This window comes from Indicator indicator, chromosome 21 (assembly GCF_027791375.1).
Source record: "Indicator indicator isolate 239-I01 chromosome 21, UM_Iind_1.1, whole genome shotgun sequence".
NCBI lineage: Eukaryota > Metazoa > Chordata > Aves > Piciformes > Indicatoridae > Indicator > Indicator indicator.
The window spans coordinates 3,396,644-3,424,449 of NC_072030.1; the positions used below are offsets into that span (position 1 = coordinate 3,396,644).

At 47.4% G+C, this 27,806-nt stretch overlaps 1 protein-coding gene across 1 annotated transcript in view; it reads left to right on the forward strand.

Moving 5' to 3' along the window:
• BRSK2 (BR serine/threonine kinase 2) overlaps window positions 1-27,806 on the forward strand; it is a 387,342-nt gene that overhangs the window by 307,254 nt on the left and 52,282 nt on the right. The window contains exons 8-11 of the mRNA XM_054390340.1: window positions 1,448-1,594; window positions 13,156-13,187; window positions 21,196-21,360; window positions 22,043-22,140. Of these exons, the coding sequence (XP_054246315.1) occupies window positions 1,448-1,594; window positions 13,156-13,187; window positions 21,196-21,360; window positions 22,043-22,140 (442 nt within the window). The remainder of the gene's footprint in view (window positions 1-1,447; window positions 1,595-13,155; window positions 13,188-21,195; window positions 21,361-22,042; window positions 22,141-27,806) is intronic.

Genomic DNA, 27,806 nt, shown 5'->3' on the forward strand with positions numbered 1-27,806 from the left:
TGGTGTCTCTTGCTGCATCTTCATCTCTTCCTACACAGATACATGAGCCTGCAAAACGACTGAAATAAGTCTATTACTGATGGGGAGTGTGGAGCTCTCCAGTTAATTATGTCAGGACAAACCCTACAAAACTCTCAAGCTGTAGTAGCAGGTGGTAGTAATAAAAGAGCTGTAGTTGCTACCTTCAGGAAATGCCACAAAGCAGCCTCGCTGACTTCATGACTTAAATTGTGTTAGCCAAAGTACTGAAGCATGAGGATTGATTTTCCTTTTAGTCTGGAATGGTTAGGACAAAAGAGAAGAGAAAACCCAGGAGATGGGTGACAGAAGAGAGGGAGTAATGAGTGTCCAGGAGCAGCTGCTGTCAGGTGGGTTTTCAGAGGCTTCTCTAAGTGGAGCTGCTGGTCTCCCTAAACCATAGGCACAGGATCACATATACAGATGCACTACTCGCTGTAGTAAGAGCAGTGCCAGGAGTGACAACTTAAAGCTTCATTATCACAGCAGCTGACAGCTTGCAGCTTCCCACAGCCATCCTGGAAATGAAGGAAGCTCAGCACCTACTAGACTGTGGCAGCGAAAGGAGGAAGTGAGAACATCTAGGAAGGTGCAGACTTGCTCTAAAAGGGTACCAGCTTCAGTCTGTGGAGTTATCCTAAAGATTTCAAACTTCTTTTTTTCCCTTTTTTGTCCTTGCAGCAAGGAGAGGTCTTTTGCTGCTTTTTGTGGCAAGCTGATGATCTATTCAGAATGTCATTTCAAGCTAAAAAAAAAAAAAACAAAACCAGCCCTCAAGCCATTCATGTAAGTGAGCTACGGTAGGGGAGCCATAGGAACTGATGACCTGACCACAGCATGGGAACTGGATGGAGGGTATTAAACAGGTAGAACCTCTGCAGCTTCCAAAGGCTAATGATGGGTCAGGTTGCTTTCAGCTGTGTCATTTCACTGCTCCAGCAGACAGAGGATGTTCCTTCCTGAAAGTCTCTCAAATGCTGTTCACCTCCTTTTCAGTGTCTGCCATAAATGTGTCTCAGGAAGATTAAAAATAAGGAGATGATAAACATTGCTGCTGTGAAAGTATGCCCAGGAGGAATACCAGCAGATCAAAAGCTTGAGCTGAATTTAAGTGAATCCATGCATCTTTGCTGAATTTGCCTGCAAAGGCAATTTCATATTTTGTATTGCACCTTATACTGGTAGTCGTCTTCTCATTAAACGTCTAATACAGCAACAACCACCAAAAAAAGTACTCAATTTTGTTTTCTGTGCAAGAAAAAACCCACATCATAATTTATTTCCAACGGATACAAAGGTTTTTCACTCATTATAATAATTCACTGGGAGTTGACTCACCCTGTTCCATTCTCTCACCACCTTTATCCTGGTTTTTCTCCTCCTGCCCCTTCCAATCCCCTCTGGCCCCCACTCTGTGCCATGGCTGCAGGGTGCCCTGCCTTTCGATGACGACAACCTGAGGCAGCTGTTGGAGAAGGTGAAGCGTGGGGTGTTCCACATGCCTCACTTCATCCCCCCGGACTGCCAGAACCTGCTGCGGGGGATGATTGAAGTGGACGCCTCGAAACGGCTCACGGTAAGGAGTCCTGGGAGCAAGGCTGCCCTTGCCACCTTGCTGCAGTTATGCTTCAGTAGCTAAGGTGAAACAAAGGTGGATTTTGTGTGTTTCCTCCTGAGCACAGAGTGAATGGAGCTGATGGAGCCTCTGAGAAGTTAGCTACTTTCTCTTGTGGAGTCTCCTTTTATGGAGACTTTCAAGATCCATCTGGATGTGTTCCTGTGTGACCTGTGCTAGATTCTATGGTCCTGCTCTGGCAGGGGGGTTGGACTTGATGATCTTCAAAGGTCCCTTCCAACCCCTAACATCCTCTGATCCTATGGTCGTGATGGTAGATTGTCTTGTGTCTCTTCTCTAGCCTCATGATTCCCCTTCGTATGTAACAGCAGGCACTTATTAGGAATCCCTCACAACATCATCACAGTGTTCCTGACCCATTAGGATATTTTGGAGGCCTACTGAGCTGCCTGGCTCTTCTGGCTAGTTACAGCAGTTTGTCAGGGACATTGCACCTCCTTGCAAGTATTCAAGAACAGACTGGACAGGGCCTTGAGCAACCTGGGCTAGTGGGAGGTGTCCCTGCCCATGGCAGGGGGGTTGGAACTAGATGATCTAGTCCCTTGGGTTGAAAAGGACCCTTCAACCCAAACCATTCTAGGATTCTGTGATACAATTGTTGGAAAGTCAAAACTGTTAGGACTGTTAATTTCATAGAATCATAGAATGGTTTGGGTTGGAAGGGACCTTAAAGATCATCCAGTTCCAACCTCCTTACCATGGGCAGGGACACCTTCCACTAGACCAGGTTGCTCAAGGCCTCATTCAACCTGGCTTTGAACACCTTCAATAAGGGGGTACCCACAACTTCCCTTGGCAACCTGTTCCAGTTTTTCCCCACCCTCACTGTCAAGAATTTCTTCCTAATATCCAGTCTAAAACTATCCTTTTCCAGCTTAAGTCCATTGCCCCTCGTTCTATCGCTACAGACCCTTGCAGTGCTCTCCTCTTAAAGCTCTCCTCTTAAACCGAGTGTGCTTTTCTTACTTTTCTGACCAAAATGATGGCTTCTCACCTCATGCCACACAATGTGCATTGAATTCTGCCCTGCACCTGCTCCCCTTGACCCTCTATCAGCCTTCACAGCAAGTGTCTTCCAGTCTGCTCTCTCACCTTGTGCCCTGTGGTCCTGAGCACCATTAGGCACACGGCACTGAGCCTTTGCCTCTAGGGCACATCCCATCACTACAACAGAGCCCCTGCAAGGGTCAGCACTCCGTAGTGATTGTCTCCTTCATTAACACTGCATTAATGTTTGGGGGGTTTAAAAATAAATCAGGAATCAAACCCAATTTTGGGAAGCCAGAGTGCTCTGCTTGTCAGTGGAGGCGTCTGCCTGCATGGCTGCATTGCCCTTGTAAATCCTATTGTCAGGCTGTGGGGATGATTTCATCCAGATTTACTGAGCTCACAGATTCTGAGTGGGAGTATGTATAAAGAAATGTAAATTTGAAACTCCTCCTGGTTCTTCAGTTTGCTAAAATATTTATAAATAAACTCTCAGATCACTGCTTGGCCTCTCCTGCTGTGATTGGGAACAGCAGCACCAGTCTGTGCCAGCTGCTGGGGTGCTCTGGGGATGCAGGCACCTGTCTGCTCAGAACCAAACTGGAACTCCCTTCACAACTCTCTTTACAGTGTCACCTGACAGCTGCAGCTAGGTTTGCTTTCCAGTCATTCCAAAACCAGGTCACGCTCTATTTGGTGACACAGGTGACAAGTTCTTCATGCTATTACTAGTGCCCCTGCACACCCAGTAACCACCACATTTGCAGTACAGAAGTAGCACTGAGTGACAAAAAAAAAAAAAAAAAAAAAGGCAAACCACAGATCTGAAGCAATTTAACAGGAATAATATTTTCCAGGTATTTTTTCTTCTCTTTTCTTTTCTACTCTGCCCTGGTGAGGCTGCATCCGGAGTATTGTGTCCAGTTCTGGGCCCCTTGGTTCAGGAAGGACCTCAGGGAACTGCTTGAGAGAGTCCATTGCAGAGCCACAAAAATGATTAGGGGAGTGGAACATCTTCCTTAATGAGGACAGGCTGAGGGAGCTCAGGGCTCTTTAGCTGGGAGAAGAGGAGCCTGAGGGGTGACCTCATTCATGTTGATAAAGATGTGCAGGGTGAGTGCCCAGAGGCTGGAGCCAGGCTCTGCTGGGTGATGCCCAATGCCAGCACAAGGAGCAAGGGTGGAAGCTGAGGCATAGGAAGTTCCATGGAAACAGGAGGGTTTTTCCCTGTGAGGGTGACAGAACCCTGGAACAGGCTTCCCCTGGGGGGTTGTGGAGTCTCCCTCTCGAGATACTCAAAACCTGCCTGAATGTGTTCCTGTGTGATCTGCTCTAGGTGATCCTGCTCTGGCAGGAGGGTTGGACTGGATGAGCTTTGGAGGTCCCTTCCAACCCCTAACATTCTGTGCTTCTGTGATTCTCATGGCTAGAGCACTGCAGAAGTTAGAGCTGTGCCCCAAGACATAAGATAGTTGCTCTTGGTGACTAAGAAAGTCACCAAGTCCCTCTCTAGCTTAGTTTCCCTTCCATAATGGAGACATACCAGGTTTTCTCTTGACTTACTTTTGCCCCCCAATATCTTCATGCTGATGGTTTGAGTACACCAGAGAGCAGAGCTTAGACCTTGTTCACATTGTTCTGAGTTTTGCCATACAGCATAGCCCCTAAATATTTTGAATTGTGCAATACAGCAGAGAATGTACAGGCATAAGACAGCAAACAGGCTCAGGTAAATCAAGGTCTCAGAGTGACAGCTCCTTCCCCCCATCCTTTTCTTGATCAAAATGAAGCTCTTATTTCCTTAGGGAGGCTGGAAAAAAAAAAACCACCACCACCAAAAAAAATCCAAAACAACAACCCAGCTCTGATGGTTATTGACAAGCACTGAGCAGTGAATTGTGAATAGGAATTTGAACCAGGACATCTTCAGGAGCTGAGAGCTGGGAGGAAGAAAAGGCTAGCTCTTTGTTATTAGCTGCAATCCTCTTTTCATTATTTGAGGGGCTCTGGTTTGCTGTCCTTGCTGCTGTCACACTCCCATGCTGTCAGCGTGCGGGCTGCAGAAGGAGCTCTTTGTTTCCCATCACGGGAGCTGGGAATACAGAGTTCATTTGGGGGAGAGATCTGAATTCTCTTTTAGCTGTGTCCTGTGGGGGGAAAAAAAGGGTATAAATATTTGGAAGCCTCTATCTGTTCCTAGAAAATCTCTCACTTGAATCAATGTGGTATTTATACAAAGACCTGAGTGAAATTGTGACTTGGGGACAGTAAGTTACAGCTGTAGCTGTTACCTTCACTGCTCATTTGCTCAGCAGAAAAATACAGTGAAATATAAGGTCACTAGAGATGTTTTTCCTAATATTTTTCCCTTCTCCTCTCTGCTTTGTTCCTTCCTTTGGTTTGTGTCTCTTTTCCTTTCCACCCAACTGCATTTCCCTCCCTGCAGTAACTGCCATTTCACAGCACACCCACACCTTCCCCAGCCCATCTGCTGAAATGCTCCACACCAACCAGAGCTAGTGTTCATGTTTGGCTGTCATCAGTCAGCTTCAGTGTTTGAGCTTGAGAGGGTTAATGGAGAGCAGGGTACTCCCAGCTAGTGCTGCTGGCCCTTTCCTGCCTTTAGAAACAGGCATCACCTTTCTTTGACTGTCATTCATGTCTGGAAAGAAGACTTGGTTCTGTCTTAGTGGAATATTGTTCATGCTCACCATATGGCTTCGATGGGTGGACACTGCACCAAGTGAAAAACTGACTGGTGGCTGGGCCCAAAGTGTGGGGAGGAATGGAGGTAACTCCAGCTGGTGGCCAGTGACCAGTGGTGCTCCCCAGAACTCAGTAGTGGGACCAGTTCTCTTTAACACCCTTATCAACTATCAAGGCACCCTCACTACCTTTGCAGATGACACCAAGATGGGAGGGACTGCTGATCTGCTTGAGGGTAGGAAGATTCTACAGGGGGATCTGGACAGACTGGATGGGCCAAGGCCAGCGGGATGAGGTTCAGCAAGGCCAAGTGCTGGGTCCTGCACTTGGGTCACAACAACCCCATGAATGCTTTAGGTTGGGGCAGAGTGGCCCAGGAGAGAAACACCTTCAGGTGCTGAGCGACAGCCAGCTGAAGGAGAGCCAGGGTGAGCCCAGGTGGCCAAGAAGGCCACCAGCATCCTGGCTCAGATAGCAGTAGTGTGACATGAAGGATCAGGGAAGTGATTGTCCCCTTGGACTGGGCACTGGTGAGGCTACACCTTGAATACCAGGTTCGGTTTTGGTGTCTTCACTACAAGAAGGACATTGAGGTGCTGGAGCAGGTCTAGAGAAGGGCAGTGAAGCTGGGGAAGGGTCTAGAGCACAAGTCTTGTGAGGAGCAGCTGAGGGAACTGAGGCTGTTCAGCCTGGAGAACAGGAGGCTGAGGGGAGACCTCATTTGCTCTCTGCAACTCCCTGATGGGAAATTGGACCCAGGTGTCTTCTCCCATGAACAAGTGATAAACAAGGGGAAATGGCCTCAGATTGCACCAGGGGAGGTTTAGGTTGGACATTAGAAGAAACTTCTTCACTGAAAGGGTTCTCAAAGACTGGAACAGGCTCCCTGAGGAGGTGGTTGAATCCCCATCCTTGGAGGTGTTGCAAAGCCACAGACATGTGGTGCTAAGTGACATGGTTTAGCACCAGACTTGATGCTTGTCATGGTATTTCTGACCACCCAGATTCATGAAAGACGTATCAAATCAAAAAGGAGTACTGAGGTGATCAGTGTTTGAGAGAGCCTGTCTGAACAGCACAGCCTAAAAGAGCTCCACTTAGTTGACACAGATGATGTCTAAGAAAGGGTGGACTGGTTGCCTGCATATTCATTAGAGGTAATTGCTAGGGAGAGAAGGATTATTTAAGCTGAAGGAAGAGACTGGCATAGAAACTGATGGATGTCCAGTGGTCTTACATGAAAGTAGACTGGAAATCAGAAGCATTTTAGCCATATTAGTAAGGTTCTGGGGCACCTCTCTAGTGTAAGGAGGGAAAGATGAACAAGTTTGAGATGTTTGTGAAGGAGAAGGAGTGCTGAGTGCCTGCAGTGCTGCAGGAGGAGGTTTGGGTCAGCTGTCTGCTCTTCAGAAAGAGAATGCTTTTCATCCTTGGAGGTTTGGAATGATTCAGCATCTCCAGAGCAGAGAATCACTGCTCCTGTAGTGGAATCCATCTGCATCCTCAGCTGGTATTTTCTTCCACAGAAAGACAAAGACCAAGAGGGGAGAGGAAGGAGCTTGCTGTCCACTTCCCTTTTAAAGTTGGATGAGCACTATGGAAACCTCGGCTGCGGAGCAAGGAGGGCCAGAGCAGATAGTGCAGAATAAGCTGGTCCTATGCCAGTGCTGACATTTCATTCTGGAGTAGAATGACTTGTCTCCCATGTTGGGTGTCCACATAGTCTGAATATTATCTAGCTGAAAGGGCACACCTCTTCAGACTCTCCTCTCTGCTCTGATTTTGGTTTTCCTTGGGTCTAATGTATGCTAACACTGGAGCACAGCATTTGAAGGATGTTAAAAACCTCACTGATCCCTTCTTCTTTTTTTCTGCAAGGTCTTATGGTAAGGTGTCTGTCACAGCACTGACATTATCTCACTTCCCCACCTGTAGAACAGAGGGAATTGTCCAGCTGATGTATTTAGGCTGTGAGCCTTTGGCTGCCAAGGGTGTGTGATACAGAACTGGCAGGAGTAGCTGACACCCCGACAGGCTGTGCTGCCTTTCAGAGAGACCTGGACAGTTGGTGGAAAGGAACATTATGAAGTGCAACAAGGGCAGGTGTAGAGTTCTGCAGCTGGGCAGGAATAACCCCTGCACCAGTACAGGTGAGAGGTTGACCTGCTGGAAAGCAGCTCCACAGAGAAAGACCTGGGTGAGCTGGTGGACAAGTTCACCATGAGCCAGCAGTGTGCTCTAGTGGCCAAGACACAATTGTGTCCTAGGATGCATTAGGAAGAGTAAATCCAGCAGGCTGAGGGACGTTCTCCTCCCATTCTACTCTGCCCTAGTCAGGTCACATCTGGAGCACTGTGTCCAGTTCTGAGCTCCCCAGTTCAAGAGAGACAAGGGAACTACCAGAGAGAATCCACCAGAGGCTACAAAGATGCTGAGGGGCCTGAAGCAGCTCTGTGAGGAGGAAAGGCTGAGAGCCCTGGGGCTGTTGAGCCTGGAGAAGGACAGCCTGAAAGGGGATCTGGTCAATGTTCAGCAAGAGCTGAAGGATGAGGGGCAAGAGGACAGGACCAGACTCTTGTCAGTGGTGCCCAGTGACAGAACCCAGGAGGTTCCATCCGAACTTATTTAGTGTGAGGGTGCTGGGGCCCTGGAGCAGGCTGCCCAGAGAGGTTGTGGAGTCTCCTTCTCTGGAGAGATTCCAAACCCACCTGCACATTGTGATCCTGGACAAGCTGCTGTGGGTGCCCTGCTTTAGGGTTTGAACTGGTTGATAAGCAGAGGTCCCTTCCAACCCCACCGTGCAGTGTGTTCATGCACTGCACATGTAGCACAGTGATACCTCGCCCTTGTAAAGGTCCCTGGAGGCTGCTGTATTACAGCTGCTGCTACTGACACAGATAGTGGTGTTACCAAAAATGGCTGTTGTCAGTGCCAGCTTGAATCCTTTGGCCAGGAGAAGCAGCTTTCTTGCCATTGTGCAGGAGGGTTAAGGCTTGGAGGAGAGCATCTTCCGAATTAAGACGATTCATCTGAGCTGTGGGTTGATTCAGTGCACAGATGGGTCTGAGACTGTTCCCTTTCTGGACAGGGAGGTTTGAAACCTGACATGAGTTCAAGCCCAGAAGCCCTCATTTATATCCAGACTTAGGAAAAGTTTGTTTCTTCAGGTCAGAACTTTTTAGCTTGGCAAGGGCTCTGCTGAGATCAGTTGTGAGGATGTAGACACGGCTGTCTTGTTTTCCATCTGCCTGTCTGTCTCCATCTGTTGTTCCCTGCCTTAGAATTCAGACATAAGTTCCTTGGGGAAGGAGACCTCTTCTTCCAATGAGCTCTACAGCTCTGTATCACAGGGGTCTCTCATCTGTGAGGGGTTCCTTCATGCTGCTTCAGTTTAATATATCTAGGAAGCATTTTTAGGTAAAAGCATGGAGAAAGGAATTCCCCCTTGCTCCCATTCCAGCAGTAGGAGCTTGCAGAAGCCTCTCCTGTGAGTCTGCATCTGCAATGGGATCTGAGTGTGGTTTGTTGTTTCAGAGATGGCGTCACCAGACGGTTGCCTGCGGTGCCTGGGAGATATTAGGAGGCAGCATTTTTACAGCTTCCCTAAAATGGCATTAAATTTGGCAAACTCATCTGCAAACAGCAAGAAGAACCCTCTGGGAAGGGTTGTTAAATGCCTTCGTCACTTAAAGGCGTTTAAAGATTGTGTTCAGATGACAGCAGGAGGAGTGAGATTAGCTCCCACTGTGTGTCTCCCTCCCCTGCATGACACAGTAAACAGCACAGACTTCTCCTTGTCAAAACCAATCGCCCTCCCATAACCCTCCTGTCACTTGAATGCAGACAAAAGGCAACAAAGCATTAATTAATTACCTTTAAAGAAGCACTGAAGATGTTGGCAGCAGCAAGCAAGCTCCTCGTAACCTTTCGGCGCAATGATGTCTGAGTCGGAACAGAAACTGCTCTCCTAGAGTGCTTCCCACATCTGGACTGCCCCACATCTGCCTCCCAGCCATGGCTTTGATGTAGAGTGAGTGGCAGATGTGTAGATGAACAGCAGCCATGTGAGCTCCTGTGCCTCTTTGGCTGTCGCTATCAAGGTGTGGTGGGTTGAAAATTCCCCCCCGGCCCCAACATTAACTTTGCCAGACCAGCTCAGTTGGAAGCAAATGAAAGCTGTAGTTACAAGCAAAACTGCAATCTACAATGGAATGCAGCCAATATGTACAAAACATACAGTATTTACAATATTTTCAGGGATTTACAATTAATAAACAGCACAAGGACCCCTCCTGGCCAAAGACCAGAGGAAGCTGCAACAGTTTCTCCTTTCCCTGCCTCCTCCCCTACCCTCCCTGTACACAAGGGACAAGAGACAGAAGTGGAGAAATTGATACCAGTCACAACAATGCAGCCAAGGCCAGTCAAGGCAGTTAGTATCTCCCAGAGTGAAGAAGTGAGAAAACAGAGAGGTTATTTTGGGAACCAAATCTTATGGTAGATATCTCTCCACTGGGATTGTTTAGAATTATCATTACTTTCCTTTTTTACACCCAATAATGATTTAGTTACATTTTTACTCCTTTCTGTTCAAGATCTGTGAAAAATCTTAAAGGCATAGCCTAAAACTACCACACAAGGTGCTACAGGGCTTCTCTTTCAGAAGGAGGCTGAGCAGCAGGGGTGGACAGAAGGGATTTCACTTTGGCATCTTCTCAGAAGGAGCCCAGAGGTTCTGTGACTAAGACATGAACTGGTGCCCCTCCTTTCTTCCCCCTCTCTGACTCAAAACTTGAAGTGCTGTTGCCTGCTTTGCCATGGCATTTGTGCATCTGGCAGGCACAAGGGAACAGTGTGACCCATGGAGACAGAAAAGGCAGCAGGGGAAGCAAGCATGAAAGAGGCTTGGACATCGCTTAGCTGTATCATCTGCATCTTGTCTGAAATCATTAATGTCTCCAACCTTCCATGTGGTGTACATGAAATCATGAGAGCTGCATCTCCTAGGGTGGTTTTACCAAGCAGAGGAGGTACAGCACTCTCCTCAGCAGACCCTCAGCACTGGGGATGTGATAGGTAACCATGCTCAAATCCTGTCCCATGGGAACTGCACAGAAGAGGCTCTTCTTGTGGCCTCTGTTTGTACCTCTGCTTGCAAAGAACCAGGAGGAGGAGGGTTGCATCTCCAGGCTGTTAGGAGAGCAGCCATAATGTCTATCTTCTCCCCAATTAAGCTGGAGATGACAGGGTGTCACAGTACCACAGAATCACAGAATTAACCATGTTGGAAAAGACCTTGGAGATCAAGTCCAACCTATCACCCAACACCATCTAATCAACTAAACCATGGCACTAAGTGCCTCCTCCAGGCTCTTCTTAAACACTTATAGTGACAGTGACTCCATCACCTCCTTGGGCAGCCCATTCCCATGGCCAATCTCTTTCTGTGAAGAATTTATTCCTAACATACAGCCTAAACCTCCCCTGGCACAGCTTGAGACTGTGTCCTCTCCTTCTGTCACTGATTGCCTGAGAGAAGAGCCCAACCCCCACCTGGCTACAGCCTCCCTTCAGGTAGTTGTAGAGAGCAATGAGGTCTGCCCTGAGCTCCTCTTCTCCAGGCTGAACACCCCAAGCTCCCTCAGCCTCTTCTCACAGGGCTGTGCTCCAGACCCCTCCCCAGCCTTGCTGCCCTTCTCTGGACACCTTCCAGCATCTCAACATCTTTCTTGAACTGAGGGGCCCTGAACTGGACACAGGACTCAAGGTGTCCAGAGCATTCCACCTTTCTTTTAATGGTGTAGTGATGAAAGGGGAATTGTGCTGAAGGGGAATTATTGTGGCAGAGCTGAGGCCACAGCTGGCAGCTGTGTCAGTCTGCCAGGGCCTGTGGATGTGTGTGCTGGGGGACACTGGTGCTCCCAGCACCAGCTGGATGTGCAATACCAGCTGCACCTCTGGTTGCAGCCTTGGGTCTAAGGAAGGCCATTTAGTCTCTCCCGCTGATCCTGTCAGTTCCGTCATGCCTAGGGAACTAAGCTGTATTCCCTTGGGGTTTTTGTCCAGGAAAAGCCCTGTCTCACTTTAAAAATGATCTCCTGGAGAGCCCACCTCAGATCTTCCTGGTTTCTCAGACATGGAGCTGTCATTCCATAGCACAGAGGTCTCTCATTCATAGAATCAAGAAATCGTAGAGTCACAGGAACTTGAATTCTTTCAGTTGGAAAAGACCTCTGAGACCATTGAGTCCAACCATTGACCACCATGGCATTAAACCATGTCCCAAACTGTGTTTTTTTAACACCTCCAGGGATGGTGACTCCACCACCTCCCTGGGCAGCCTGTCACAATCCCTAACCACTCTTGCACCAAAGAAGTTTTTCCTAATCTCCAACCTAAATCTCCTCTGGCACAGTTTCAGGCCATTTCCTCTCATTCTGTCACCTGAGACTAGGGAGAAGAGACTGACCCCCACCTCACTACAAGGCAAACATCCACTTTCTGTCTCTGAGATTTTGGCTTTTGTCCATTGCTCTTTTTATTCTTTTTTTTTTCCCCTCTGATTCTCATTATCCTGGAATTGAAGTGGAAAGTAATAAGAACAGGACAGCTGTCACTGTTCTCCCTGACCAGTTTAATGGGTCTGTGTTTGCATCTCCTAGCTGTTAGCACTTGAGTTTCCTCCCAGCTCTCACCTGTGTGTTGCACCAGCCCATGAGCAGTGAGTGTGTGCATTGTTCTGCACCTGCAAGGGTGCTTCATGATGAGTAGGAGAAATACTGTCCAGGGCAGGCATCTGTGGAGAGTTTCTTTGATGGTGCTTCAAAGCAAATCCAACCCCAGATTAGGAAGGCTCTGCTAGAAATATGTGATGGGAACACTTTGTTCTCCCTGCTCTTGAGCTCCTCTTGGGAAAAGGGTGTTAGTTTCTTTTCACAGGGTCACAGGATGGTAGGGGTTGAAAAGGACCTCTGGAGATCTTCAAGTCCAACCATCCTGCCAGAGCAGGACCATAGAATCCAGTGCAGGTCACACAGGAGCACATCCAGACAGGGCTTGAAAGTCTTCAGAGCAGGAGACTCCACAACCTCTCTGGGCAGCCTGCTCCAGTGCTCTGTGACCCTTTCCCCCATGCTTGTGGAAAACGTGGTCATCATGTCACATTTGCTGGGATCTGCTTTCCATGGGTGGTCAAGGCCCCTGCTCAGCTTTGGTCAGTCCTTCATCACATAGTGAAATGCTTCTGTGTGAAATGGGAAAGAGGGGAGTGAAAGAAATTCAGAGTCTGGTGTTCAGGTGTGATACAGAACCTTACTCTGCTTGGTCTTCAGACTGCAATGAGAAATGGGCAGCTGGCAGAAGGTCATATCACACATGCACAGTTTATTTGGGTTGTTCACATTACCTGTTGCAACCTGGTTCTGTTTCCTCCTCTTTCTCTCTCTGTTCTTCCCCAAACAAAGGCAGAAATGTTTTTCAGGTGTAAAGGATCAGCTGTTAAGCACATGCAGAAAGGAGCAGTTTGTTACCTTCAGTTCAGTTATAGAGGGGAAGGGCTTGGAAAAGGAAGAACTGAAATTCCCCAAACCCTTGCCTGTGCAGCCTTGTACACAGCATTTTCCTGGCATTTGCTCCTGATTCCTTATGCTTTTAATTATAGTTTCAATCCATGTGGTGGGTGAGGATGAGCATAAAGTTCTGTTGTTTGCAGAGATCCAGCTCTGGGATGTTGGATTAAATAAGGATGTCTTGTGGAATTCCCTCTTCTGTTTTCCAGCACTAATTCCTTGTTTCCTTTTCCTTTGCAGCTAGAACATATTCAGAAACACATATGGTATATGTAAGTAACACTTTTTTTCATTCCCTTCTGCATGCATTCAGTACTGGTTCTGTGATGGGAGTTGGTGGTCTCTGAAGAGAGACTGGAGTTTGACAGCATCTTTCACACAGGTGGAGAAAGGGGCAGAGGACAGAAAGGCATCAAACGGGGGGGTGGGTTATCCCTTGCTACTCATAGAATTTCATTATATATATATATATATATATATCTGAGCAACAAGATCCAGTTAGAGATGTCCCTTAGCACTGCAGGGGAGGTAGACTAAATGACATAAAAGCCACATCCAACACAAACCACTCCGTGATCAAACCAGGGACTTTTGATATAGTGGCAAGCAATTGTTTGAAAGAAGATGTCCAGTCCAGCACTTGCGGTGTAGAAGACACCCACGAGTGATCAGCAGAAAAATAAACCCCACCCAGCTAAGAGCCATACTTAGTTTGCTACCCAAGTGCTGGAGACAATCCCTTGTAATACCTTCTTGACAGGAAGGCTTTCATTTGTTCCTGCTTGGCATCTTGGCTTTGCTCTGAAGTAGAAACAAAAACGATGATATGGATAAGTAAGCACCTGTGAACGAGAGCTCCTCTGTCTCATAATCCCTACTCCTCCCTCTACACAGCAAGCTAAGAGGCTGCTCCTGACCTTGTAACCTGTTGATGTGAGAGTAGTTCTGTGACTTGATTAAGCACAGTGAGCTTGACAGTGAAACAGGAGGTCTGCAAGGAAAGTAGGTGCTGCCTGGTGCTTTGGGTAGGAGGAAGATCGATGGCTTGTAAAGGTGACCTTGCACTTTATGTAGCCTTAACAGTATCTCAAGAAACCTGAGTAAATCAAATTTGGCTTTATACTGATGATGACTTAATCAAACTAAGGAGAACACTTCCCATGTTGACCAAAGAAATGGTGCTTTGAGCCCTGCTTCGTGGGGTCATCGTGCCTACAGGATCCCCAGGTGGGTGCTAAGGAGAGTTCTGCCTTCATAATCCTGTCACTGCTCCTGGGAAATACCTGAGGATGATATGAACTGATATTTAAGCCTGTCACCAGGGATATATACCACCTTTGCTTTGATTTGTTTTGTTTTCTCTTCTTCCCTCTTATGGGCAGTGTTCACTTCTGGCTTTATCTGACACTGATAGGGCCTAAGGGCATTCAGCACTTTGCTTTCCCTTAGTTCACCTGCAGTGGTGGCAGAACCAAGCCCATGGGTTTTTTATGCTCACTTCAGTTACCAGTTGATGTGGCACCTTTTATACCCAGGAAGGGCTGGAGTGTGGTTTGCTGAAGGTTTGTGGCTGGAGTTTTTTTGGGGCTCTTATGGATAAATGAAGGAGAAATGGAGAAAATCTCCAGCAGTAATCTCAGAAATGCCTCTCCTCTGATGTCTTAGGAATGATTCCAAAGGCAGATGGGACAGCAATGTGCCCTTGTGGCCAAGAGGGCCAATGGGATCCTGGGGCGCATCAAGACAAGTGTGTCCAGCAGGTCTAGGGAGGTTCTCCTCCCCCTCTACTCTGCCCTTGTGAGACCACACCTGGAATCCTGTGTCCAGTTTTGGGTTCCCCAGTTCAAGAGAGACAGAGACCTGCTGGAGAGAGTCCAAGGGAGAGCCATGAGGATGCTTAGGGGACTTGAGCATCTCCCCTATGAAGAAAGACTGAGAGCCCTGGGGCTGTTTAGTCTGGAGAAAAGAAAACTGAGAGGGGATCTGATCAATGTCTATCAATAGCTGAGGGGTGGGGATCAGGAGGAGGGGGCCAGGCTTTTTTGGGTGGTGTGGAGTAATAAGCCAAGGAACAACAGGTTCAAACTTGAACATGGAAGGTTTCACCTCATCATGAGGAGAAACTTCTTTACAGTGAGGGTGCTGGAGCACTGGAACAGGCTGCCCAGGGAGGTTGTGGAATCTGCTTCTCTGGAGACTTTCAAAACCCACCTGGATGTGTTCCTGTGTGGCCTGCCCTAGGTGTTCCTGCTTTTGGCAGGGGGGTTGGACTCAATGATCTTCTGGAGCTCCCTTCCAACCTCTAACATTCTGTGATTCTGTGAAATGCTGCTAGCATCAGCCTGGACAGCTGACCCCCTCTGTTTCTTCATGGAGTGAAATCAACTGACTTCTCTATGCTTTGATCAGAATTGGAACAGGAAATAAATGAAATGTCACTGATGACTTATATCATCCAATCACAGAATCATTGTGGTTGGAAAGATCCTCTAAGATCATCAAGTCCAATACCACCATGGCCACTAAAACCATGTCCCAGGGTGACATGATATAATAATGATACCATGATTCTAACTCTGCTCAGGGCTTTTGTCTGGTAGTTGTCACTTGTTGGAGGGTGGATGTCCTGGACTCAGCAGCTGTTATTGCATTACTTTATTATCAGGGAATCAGAGACTGGTTTAAGTTGGAAGAGACCTTTTCAGGTCATCCAGTCCAACCCCCTGCAGTCAGCAGGGACAATTCAACTCGAGCAGGTTGCTCAGAGCCCCAAACAACCTGATCTGGAATGGTTCCAGGGATGGGACATCTGCCACCTCTCTGGGTAACCTGGGACAGGCTCTCACCACCCTCAGGGTCAAACATTTCTTCCTTCTCTCTAGTCTGAGTCTCCCTCTTTTAGTTTCAAACCATCACCCCCTGTCTTGTCACAACAGACCCTGCTCAAAAGTCTGTCTCCAGCTTTCTTCTAGGTCCCTTTAAGCCCTGAAAGGCCACCAGAAGGTCTCTCTGGAGCCTTCTCTTCTCCAGGCTGAACAACCTCAACTCTCTCAGCCTGGCCTCCCAGCAGAGGGCTTCCAGCCCTCCATCATTGCTGTGGCCTCCTCTGGCCCTGCTCCAACAGGTCCATGTCTCTGTTGTGCAGAGGGCTCCAGAGCTGGATACTACATTTAGATTTTCTAACTTTTAGAATTAAGTATTTTAGACTTAGAATTGGACATTTTTTTTACCTTTGCAGATCTAAGTGTTCAAACATTTTCATGCACACCCGTGGAAGGTCAGACTCTCTGAAGACTGACACGAGAGCTTTGTTACCCCAATGGAGGCAGCATCTGAGGCTGTTTTCACAAGTAGAAACTGAGCTGTGAGAGGCAAGTCTCCCTTACACTGCCAGTGTAGGCAGTGCAGAGAGAGCAAGAAGTCTGTTCAGATAGCTTAAAATGAACTTTCTGCTCAAAATAGCCTTTTTTAATGAGTCTCCTTTTCATATTCTCTATCCTGGCCATGGATTGACCTCGGGAAGTTAACCTCCTTTGGCTAAATTTAGTCTGTGAATAACCCTGCCACCTCCAGAGCTCAACTGCTTTCATCTGGGAGTGTGTCACAGCCTTTTTGCATTCATTTTGCCTGGAAATATTGGTGCTGACAGAGAAGGAGGGTTATAAGTGGTGTACTCCCTGGCTGCTCTGCTCACACCTTTAATTTTTTTTCTTGATTTCATGTAACACCACTGTTCTATGTAAAATCTTCATTCCTTGTCATATAGAGGTTGCTGACCTGAAAGTTGTGCTCAGAACATAGAAGTGATTGCACTGAATTCTTCAAATGAATAGTGAGGCCACAGTAAAACTGAGGGGAAGCTTGCAGATGAGGCAGACAGAGAGAGAGAGAAAGGTCTTGAAAGTTGAAATCATGATTCACAAGCCTTAAAAAAAGGAGGAAAAAAAAGAAGCCCAAGAGAAACCTTTCATCACCAACCTCCAGTCCTTCTTGCTCACCCACCCAAATGAATTCAGTGAGGGTTTTTTTAAGCCTTTTTAATGGAAATCATTTATTTTTACCTCTAGCACAGGTTATCATAAATCAGCAAGTAAGCAGCCTTTCGCTTCACTTTTTTTTCATGAAGCAAAAGGGCAAATAAAATTAGCAGGCATGGGAAATACATTGTCCTGGGACACTGAGTTATTGACCTAATTGTGAAGCTATCAAATGTACTAAAATGAGAAAAAGAAGGATCATAGAATCATGCTGGTTGGGAAAGACCTCTAAGATCATCAAGTCCAAACATTAAAAGAATGTCCCTTCGCTGAAAGGGTTCCCAAAGGCTGCCCAGGGAGGTGGTTGAATCCCCATCACTGGAGGTGTTGGAAAGACACAGAGATGTGGTTCTGAGGGACATGGTTTAGCACCAGCCTTGACTGAGTTAGATCACAGGATCACAAGATGTTAGGGGTTGGAAGGGACCTCCAAAGATCTTTGAGTCCAACCCCCCTGCCAGAGCAAGACCATAGAATCCAGCACAGGTCACACAGGAACACATCCAGACAGGGCAGGAAAGTCTCCAGAGAAGGAGACTCCACAACCTCTCTGGGCAGCCTGCTCCAGTGCTCTGTGACCCTCAGAGTGAAGAAGTTCCTCCTCATGTTGAGGTGGAACCTCCTGTGCTGTAGTTTCCATCCATTGCCTCTTGTTCTAGAGAATGGTTGGACTCAGGATCTCAAAGGTCTTTTCCAACCAAAATGATTCTGTGATTCTCTGATTATCTAAGTCCATCTCTGTGTCTTGTAAACACCTCCAGGGCTGGGTGCAGGAGAACTGCAGCAGTTCTGCTTTGCTTTGCACTGGTGCATGTCTGTGAGATCCACAAGGGAATTTCCTGGAGAGGCTGAAGAATTCCACCCTGGCCTGAAATCACAGCCACTGTGTGCCCTGCTCCTCCCCAAAGAGGATGGAGTTTAAAGCAGCAATGACATTCCTGCAGGCCTTCACAAACCCTCTGTGCTTACCAGTAGTCATCAGGTGAAATTGTTTGATGTCTGTGTGGGCTGAAATGCAACAAATTTGTCACCCTCTGCTAGACTGGGAATGGAACAGGCAATAAGAGTGGTGCCAATCACCACCCCAGCCTGCTGATTTTCCCTTCCTGAAACATTGCCCAAGGACAGGGCACCTCTCTGCAGATGCCTTTTGTGCCTGATGAGTTGGGCTGACAATCCCTGACTCTGTCTGAGGCTGACCAGGCATGGGACATAAGGAAAAGCCACTTCTCAGTGCAGAGGAGGTGGCAAGCTGTGCTCTCTAGAAGTGGCTCCCATGCTGATTGATACAAAGGAAGCTTGCAGGTAGTCCTGCTTTTGCCAGGGGGTTGCACTCCATGATGTCTGGAGGCCCCTTCCAACCTCTAACATTCTGTGATTTTGTGATATTCTGCTGTAGCAAACCCAGATCCCAGGATGTCAGGGGTTGGAAGGGACCTCTGGAGATCTTCAAGTCAAAGGCCCCTGCCAGAGCAGGACCATAGAATCCAGTGCAGGTCACACAGGGATGCCTACAGACAGGGTTTGAAAGTCTCCAGAGAAGGAGACTCCACAACCTCTCTGGGCAGCCTGCTCCAGGGCCCTGTGACCCTCACAGTGAAGAAGTTCCTCCTCATGTTGAGGTGGAACCTCCTGTGCTGTAGTTTACATCCATTGCCCCTTGTCCTACTACAGGGTGCAACTGAGCAGAGCCTGTCCCCTCCAGTTGACCCCCAGCCCTCAGATATTTTATATTTATTAGATCCCCCTCAGTCTTCTCCTCTCCAGACTAACCACCCCCAGTGCTCTCAGCCTCTCCTCACCAGGCAGTGCTCCAGTCCCTTCAGCATCCTTGGAGCGCTCCCTTGGACTCTCTCCAGCAGATCCCTGTCCCTCTTGAACTGGGGAGTCCAGAACTTGATGCAATATTCCAGGTGTGGCCTCACCAGGGCAGAGTAGAGAGGGAGGAGAAGCTCCCTCGTTCTGCTGGATCAGATTTTCTGGACCTTTTCAAAACCAATAATTCTTTTCAATCTCTTTAAACTTACCTTAAGGACATCTGCTTGTGCCATAATGAATGATTAATTAGGTCAATACTTTTTAAAAGTGAACTGCAGATCATTAAAACCCAAAAGCTCTCAGCTGCTGTTCGAAGGTTCATCCTGCCAGAATTTATCTTACTGACAATGTCATCACCAGCTTTGGGAGTGCAAGGTTAGGATCCAATCACTGCTGGCTCCCTGCTGAGAGCTAGATCCTGATCCTAAGAGGCAGGAGTAGGAACCTCTTAAAGACAGGACACTCAAGGTATAAATTGTTCCTTTAGTTGAGCCTTAGATTCAGGACCATTACAGAAGACATGGATGTTTCTGTGGGACTTCAAAGAGTTGTCAGAAGGTGTTTTAGTGGTTTGACCCACAAGAATGAACCTCATGGAGCAGATTCTTTCTCTATCCTGTATATTCTCCTTCCAGCCCCTTCAGCTGACTAAAACTGAGCAGAGTGTGAGTGCTGAGTGTAGGAGAAGTAGGATCTGACCCATGTTGTCATGACCCATTAATGCACACCAATGGTGTGTGTCCAGGAGGGACTGAACTCATTTTACTGCCTCTGCAAGGAGGCTGGAACCAGATGGGGATTGGTCTCTTCTACCCAGTAACAACTGACAGGACAAGATGAAACAGACTCAAGTTGTGCTAGGGGAGGTTTAGGTTGCACATGAGAAACAATTTTATTTCCTGAAAGGGTTGTCAAGCTCTGGACCAGGCTGCCCAGGGCAGTGGTGGAGTCCCCATCCCTGGAGGGGTTTAAAAGTAGGGAGTTGTAGAGATAAGGTCTCCCCTCAGCCTCCTTTTCTCCAGGCTTAGCAACCCCAAGTCCCTCAGCTCCTCCTCACCAGCCCTGTTCTCCAGACCCTTTACCAGCTTCAGTGCCCTTCTCTGGATCTGCTCCAGCACCTTGGGAAGGAAGGGCCCAAAACTGAACCCAGCACTCAAGTTGTGGCCTGACCAGTGTTGTGTGCAGGGGCACAATCACTGCTCTGGTCCTGCCCAGACTAGGAAAAAAACCCAGGAGAGTTTCTTGGAAGTGAAACCAACCTTCAGATGGTTATAGATATCCTGACACCTTGACCTGTTTCTTACAGTCAGAGCCTTTAATTGCAACAAATAATCAATATTTCCTGAGCCTGGTGAATGGGATGAGATAATTATGCAGGCAGCCTGTGTTAACTACTTTCAAAAGGGTGCCATGTTCTGCTGCTGATGCTGTGTTCTGAGCTCTGCTGCTGACCTTGGGCATCACACTGGAGCCACACATTTCAAATCTGCATGTCTGAAGAGAAGCAGAGATTGGTGTATTTGGTCATGTAAACAAATAGCTTCTTTCCCACCAAACCCTTTAAAGTGTGTCACTTGGGGACCTGAGCACTGAGGCCTCTTAATCACAGGACCCCAGCATGGTGGGCACTGGAAGGGACCTCTGGAGATCATCCAGTCCAAACCCCTGCTAAAGCAGGGCACCCACAGCAGCTTGCCCAGGAGCACAATGTGCAGGTGGCTTTGGAAGCTCTCCAAAGAAGGAGACTCCACAACCTCCCTGGGCAGCCTGCTCCAGGCCTCCAGTACCGTCACAGCAAAGAAGTTCCTCCTCCTGCTCAGATGGAACCTCCTGGGCTCCAGTTTGTGCCCACTGGCCCTTGCCACATTGCTGGGCACCACTGAAAAGTGATCACATTGGAAGCTTCCAAGAAAGAAGCTGCTGCAGTGCCAGTTGCAGTCAGAACTGGTGGAAACCAGGGATGGTGTGTTCAAGGCTTCTTCTTTGGAAGAGCATCATTGAGCAGCCATCACTTGGCAGCCTGCTGGCTTGAGGTCTGGCCTGCTGGTGAGGCAACCTCTCTGAAATCATGTAGTGGTTTGTCAGTGTTTGGGGTTGGGTTGCTGAAGAGCTGCTCAGCTCCAAGGGCAGCGGTAAGTGAAGTCCTGCTGCCTTGCTGACCGAACGCAGGCATTCCTCACTGAAGACCCAAAGCCACATGGTCCTGGTCACTCTTCGCCTTCACAGCAGCTTCTCCTGAAAATAATATCTGTCTGGTTGGGAGCTCAGGGCTCTCAGTGGGGATTTAACAAGCTATTTCCATCTGTTGCTGCAGGCTGTGTCTCAGAGTACGAGTTCATTTGTGACTCATGTTTCTTTTCTCTCTCTTTCCCTGCCCCCTTTCTCTCTCTCTCTGTGTCTCTCTCTCCTCTTCTTTCCTCTGCAGAGGGGGTAAGAACGAGCCAGAACCAGAGCAGCCAATCCCTCGAAAGGTGCAGATTCGTTCTCTGCCTTCCTTGGAGGACATTGACCCAGACGTGTTAGATAGCATGCACTCGTTAGGCTGCTTCCGTGACCGAAATAAACTCTTACAGGACTTGTTGTCAGAAGAGTAAGCACTTGCTCAGTCTTCCTATCACTTGGGTGGCCATGGGCTGGGGTGCTCAACAACCTGGGGAGAGGCAGAGAGTGCTCTACCTGGGGTGAGGGACCAGGAGCAGCTTCTCACCCTTCTGGTTGCTCACTTGCTGGTGAGCTGCTGGGAGGGAGCACTGCATGTGTCAGAAGCTCCCAGACTCACCAGCAATGGAGGCGTGGTGCTGCTTCTTCCCTTGCTGCCAGGCAGGGTCACTCCATGGAAAGCTGGGCTGTGCAGTCTGGATGGGGAGCTATCCTCACTCTGCTCTCTGTTGGTCATGCCTTTGTGGGACTTATTTCAAGCTCATGCCCGAGAGCTGCTGTATTTTTCTGAGGTGTTAAGTGGGACACGGAGTGGAAAGAGCACTTAGAGCCTCACTGCCCTCCTAGGTTTGAACTTCTGTGGACACATTACTTTGTCTGTCCTGGCCTCTGTTGTGTGTAAGACAGGAATCCTCTCTCCTCACTAGCTGCTTGGTGGAGACAGCAAGGTTCTCTAAAGCTTTCTGGTTTGTGTGGCTAGCTGGTGGGTACGTGACCATTTCCAGCTTGCTTAGAATAGCTGGAACTGTTTGCTTGGTGAGAAGGGTTTATCTGCATGTTGATGGCTTTTTCTCTTCACATTTAAAGGTGGTTTTTTTATCCCTTTTTTGCAGAGAAAACCAAGAGAAAATGATTTATTTTCTTCTGCTTGACCGAAAGGAGAGATATCCTAGTCATGAAGATGAGGATCTTCCCCCTAGAAATGAAATAGGTACTACAGATAAGACTCTCTCACCATGAATCCATCTCACCTAGATCTTCCTCACCTTTTTGGTTGATTTGGTTTTTTGGCTTTTTTTTCTTTTTAAACACATCCCCAAGCCCTAGCATCACTGTTGCCTTGCCACTGAGCCCATGTACAGCACTGGTGAGAATCCTCACCCTGAGGCAGGCAAGTCTGGTTTGTGGTTAAACTCAGGACAAGTCTGTCCCACAGTGCAGAAACAGCCAAGCTGGTGGTGAACCAGACCTTGAAAAATATCATGTGGACCCACCAGCTGGCTCAGTGCAAGCAGATGAAGGTTAGAAGCAGTACAGCAGTCTAGTGGCAGAGTTTGCTAATGACTAATCTGTATGTGGTGTGGCAGAAATGCTGCTTGTGGACGTGAGCTGCTAGGGCTCACTGCATCCCTATGGAGCTGTCTGCATGGACACATTCCCTTTGCTGCAGGTAAATGCAGACACTGTTGTCAATATGAGTAGTATCCTTACCTGTTCGTGGGTCATACATCAAACTGGCATGGTTTTAGACTAGCCTAGATTTTAAAAGCTTAATATTCAGTGAGGTTATAGAATCACAGAATCATTTTCTTTGGAGGAGGCCTTTAAGATCATTAAATCCAAGCATCAGCACAGCACAGCCAGGTCACCACTAAACCGTGCCCCTCAGCACCACATCTACACAGCTTTTAAACCCCTCCAGGGAAGGAGACTGCCCTGGGCAGGCTGTTTCAGAGCTTGACTACCCTTTGGGGGAAGAAAAGGTTCCTCATGTCCAACCCAAACCTCCCCTGGCACAAATTGAGGCCGCTTCCTCTCACTTGTTACCAGGGAAGAAGGGTAACTTGACTCCAGCCTCCTCTCAGGGAGCTGTAGAGAGCCAGAAGGTCTCCCCTCAGCATCCTCTTCTCCAGACTAAGGAAGCCCAGTTCCTTCAGCTACTCCTCACCAGCCCACTTCTCCAGACCCTTCACCAGCATCATTGCCTTTCTCTGGTCCCACTCCACCACTTCAGTGTTCTTCTTGGGGTGATGGGTCCAAAACTGAACCCACTATTTGAGGTGCAGCCTCACCGGTGCCTAGTCCAGGGGGGTCAATCACTTCCCTGGTCCTATTGGCCACATTATTACTGGCCCAGGCCAGGATATTGGTGGCCTTTTTGGCCACCTGAGCACACTGCTTATATATCTTATAAAGCTCTTGTGACACCACCTTATTCCCAGAATGAAATATATCCAGAGCAAAAATATTCCTGGAACTGTTGTCTAATATTTAGGATCCAGAGTAACCAAAGTTTGACTAAGAAAGGGTTAATCACTGCTGCAAGGACCTGAAAAAGCATTTCTACATAGTGTTGTGGTTTTCAGCTGTTGTATTTCTGCACTCTGAAGGCAAAATCCTCTTTATTTGAAGAGGAAAGCCTGGAATCTTCCAAGCCTACAGGGCAGTGATACATTGAACTCTTAAGTTTGTTAACACTCTGTTGAATTATTACCTTATCCAAGTTCCAGGCTCCAGGCCCTATCATTTTGCAGGGAAATCTCTTTTATGGGAGAAGAGATGAAAATTCTTTGTCAATGCAGTGATTTTTAACCTCTTACCTGGATGGAGCTACAGAGAGCATGTTGGCAGGGATCAAGATGAAGATGGGTAGCTGTGCCAACTGCAGGTCCTGTGGTCCAAAGCCCCTTGCTCAGAGCAGTTTGTCACCTAGCACTTCACTAATCAGCTTTTGACTCAAACAGATTATCCTGCCATGTAAGGACACCATCCTCTTGGTTCAGAAATGCTTTTGTCATGAGAAAAGAAGCAGAGTGACTCCAGAATCTCAATATCCAGCATGTCAGTGAGTGTGTAGCTGTGCCCTGATTGCATCATAGCTCTCTCTTCCACATGCCAAAGTATTTTTATGGCTTGAACTGAAATATTATGCTCCACTCTTGACTTTTTTTTTTTTTTCTGTACAAGGAGTGAAAATGTTCCCCACTAGGAGAACACCACTCTGAAGGTCTCATTTTGCCTCCTTGGCACATTTTAGACTTTTTGAGCATTATTCTTTGAGTGTTTGGAGGTCGTATTTCCTCTTCTGCAGGGGGTTTCCACCTCCTCTGTTCCCAGCAGTATCTCTGAGAACGTGGGGCATGGTTTAATTAAAAGCAGTCATGCTTCTGATGAATATCTCATCAGTAGCCATTAGCAATGGCCTTGCACAAAGAGGAGCAGAGAAAAAGTAACAGATTTAATAGTAGCAGCTTGAAGAACCCACATTCATGAGAGCTGTGCATTGCCTGAGCTCTTGCCAAAATAGAAAGTGCATCCTAGAGTGTTTTGCTTTTTCCTCTTTCATTGCATGTTGTGTCTCAGGAAGTATGGATGGAAGTAAACCCATGGCCAGCTCAGCCTAGCACTCTCTTCCAGTGTCCCTTTTGTCTGGTTCAGCTCTATGAAGCTTTCTCAAAGGGTCAGGGAATCACAGAATGGCTTAGGTTGGAAGGGAACTCCGAGATCGTCTACCCCAACCTCCTTGCCATAGGCAGGGACACCTCTCAACTTAGGTTCAGCTGCTCAAGGCTTCATCCAACCTGGCCTTGAGCACCCCCAGGGAGGAGGGATCCACAGCCTCCCTGGGCAACCTGTTCCAGAGTCTGATCATCCTTGTACTAAGGAACTTCTTCCTCAGCTCCAGTCTAACCCTGCTCTCCCTCAGCTTCAAACCATGCCCCCTTGTTCTGTCTCTAGGCACCCTTATGAAAAGTCCTTCTGCAGCCTTCCTGTAGGATCCCTTCAGGTGTTGAAAGGCAACTCCCAGCTCCCCCCAGAGTCTTCCCTCCTCAAGGCTGAACAACCCCAGCTCTCTCAGCCTATCCTCATAGCAGAGGCTCATCCACCTTCACCATCTCTCAAGTTCACCTCCTTTTTCTTTACCTGCAAACTTAGACATGAGAAACCTCTTCAGGAAAGGAATGAATGTCAACCAGAGTCTCCTTGAGGAAAAGGCTTTTGTGGAGTTTCTTAATAAGCCAGAAAACAAGGAGTGGGCCAGAGCAGCCATACAGAATGCAGGTGCCTCACCCATAGTCTAGAGGTGAACCTTTCTTTCCCACCTTCTGGATGAATGCCTTCAGAATTGGATCATTTCCTATACAATTCTCTCTTTCTCTATAAAAATCCTTAGGAATGACTTCACTTTTGTGATGTGAAATAAAAGGCAAATACATCCTCAAAACTACCACAGATCCAGACCAGGGCCTGAAGTTTTTTTTTCCTAGGTGAATTATTTCCAGAGTCAAGAGGAGAAGGACAAACACTGGAGGTTTTCCTGTTCTTAATTCCTGCCCTTCTACAAAATCTCCTACTGCTTTTGGGTGGCACCACTGTCAGTTTTGGGGCAGGATGACTGTGTTTAACTATTTCTTCAGTATCTTTAGTCTTGGCAGTGATGATAGGCTCAGTGCCTCCTGGTTTGTTACTCAGACCCTACTACAAACAAGTACAAGAGTTACTCCCCTCAGCCATGTGCAGTGTAGCATTTTAATTCCCATTTTAATGAGGAATCCAATACCTTTGTTAGAAGCTCAGCCACCTTCATACAAGCTTCTGGATGTACTTTCCATCAAACTTTTAAGAATTCAGAGGTGTGTTTGGTCACCTCTTCTTCTTGCTTAGTCTCTGACAGTTAAAAATACAGATTGGAAATCAATATCTTCCAGTCCCTTGCACAGCAAGGACTGACAGAAGGAACCAGCTGGCTTGTTAGCTTTAACCTTCTCCTCCTTCACTGTTCCGTGGATTCCCTCATGGTCCCTCTTGCTCCTGTCCTTCTCTGAAGCTTTCTCTTTCTGATGACTGTGCCTAACACTGTTATTGCAAGTCTCAGCTAATTCCTTTTCACATTTCTTCTCCACTGTCTTTTAATGTCCACCTTGTATTTGGTCTGTCACTTCTGCAGGTGTCACTCAGCTGAATTTTCATTTGCTGAAGCCTTCAGGTTTGAACATGTTTGGATCAAATTGCCTTTTAAAATGCCTCTTCATAAAATGTTTTCCTTGCCTTTTTCCATCTTTCTGGTTCAGACTCTATTATTAACTAACAGTGATGCAGTCTGAGCTTACTCATCTTCATGCTTTTGACATTAGCTGCTTTCTTCATCTTCTTACTCATTCTTCTTCCTTCTAAACTGCACTCTTCCACCTTCCTTTCTAGTGTCTGATAGCCCTCTGCACACCTTGTATCAGCTCTCAGTTGTTTCATACCAGTCCTAATGGTATTGCTGTTACATGAGTTGCTCAGCTCTGGTGACAGTTCCAACCCCAGGACTTCTCCTGGGGCTTGAATCCTCTCTGATTCTTTGAACTCATTTGAAGCAGCAGGAGTTTGAAATGTCTGAACCTTGTTCCAGCTTACCCTTGACCACTTGTGCAGCTGAAGTCACCCAGTATAACTGCTTTATTAGCTTGATCTCCCTTTCCTTTGCCCTCAGCTTTATGAACTATGTATTTTTCCTAATCTGGAGGTCATTGCCCCTGCTAGTATCTTCTACTACCTTTTTATTGCTGGGCATGGTTAGAAATGGAGTGAGACACAACTGCTTTTTTGCTAATTAAATTTTAACAGGAACATGACCATTAGCATACTTGGGTTTTACAGTAATGGGGTCAGTTCTTATCACCAGCCCATTTGCATTTGAGCCTCTTTGCTCATGCTCATTGTTTCAAGAATGAGCCCTGCCTTAAAGAGAACTTGCCCAAAAAAAACGTGATGTGAGAGAGATTGAAAAAAAAAAAAAACAAGCAGGTGGGGAGCTTGAGTGAAAATAGTACCATCAGACTAAGCAGTAGAGGTAGAATTGTCCAATATCTCTGGGTTTACAAAGGAGTCCTGGCAGAGGATGAAGCCTTAGGGGCACTGTGAATGTCTTTGTATCTGCAGGGTGAAGGATGCCTTTTCTTACAACTGGTCACTCTCCACTCAAATCAAAACCATGTCTCTAAACAGTGGCAGGGAGCTGAAACAGCCCAAGCAAAGAAAAGAAAATCCTTCTGGGGTTTTTGTTTGTTTGTTTGTTTGTTTGTTTTCTGCCTTCCTCCTTTTTACTGTCCTGAGGTTGTAGAGTCTGCTGCTCTGGAGACTTTCAAACCTGCCTGGATGCATTCCTGTGTGAACTACCCTGGGTTATCCTGCTTTGGCAGGGGGGTTGGACTCAATGATCCTGGAGGTCCCTTCCAACCTCTAAGTTCTATGATTCTGTGATTCTATGGTTCTATGATTCTATGCCTTGTTAGTAACAGAACTCCTCAGTAGGTCTGCAGTTGGTTCTCTGCTTCACTGTGGAGGCTCCCCTGCTTACTGCTAGATGGCCTTTGGAGGTCCCTTCCAACCCAGACCATTCTGTGATTCACTGTGTGGTTTGGCAGGTCACCTTCTGGGATGCAGTTTGGGATCTGAAGACCCCGGTTTTTTTTCAGAGCAATTTAGTTGCTCCTCAGAAAGTCGGTTTGTCAGCACCTTGAGGAATGAATTGCCTTTCAGTCTCTCGTTCTTATACCTCAGTTTTCACTCTGCAGAGTGGAAGTAGCACTTCAATACCTCATAGAAATGTTGCCCAATAAAAAGGGTAAAGCACTTCGGTTACTGGAGCAGTAAAAGCTGTGCGATGAC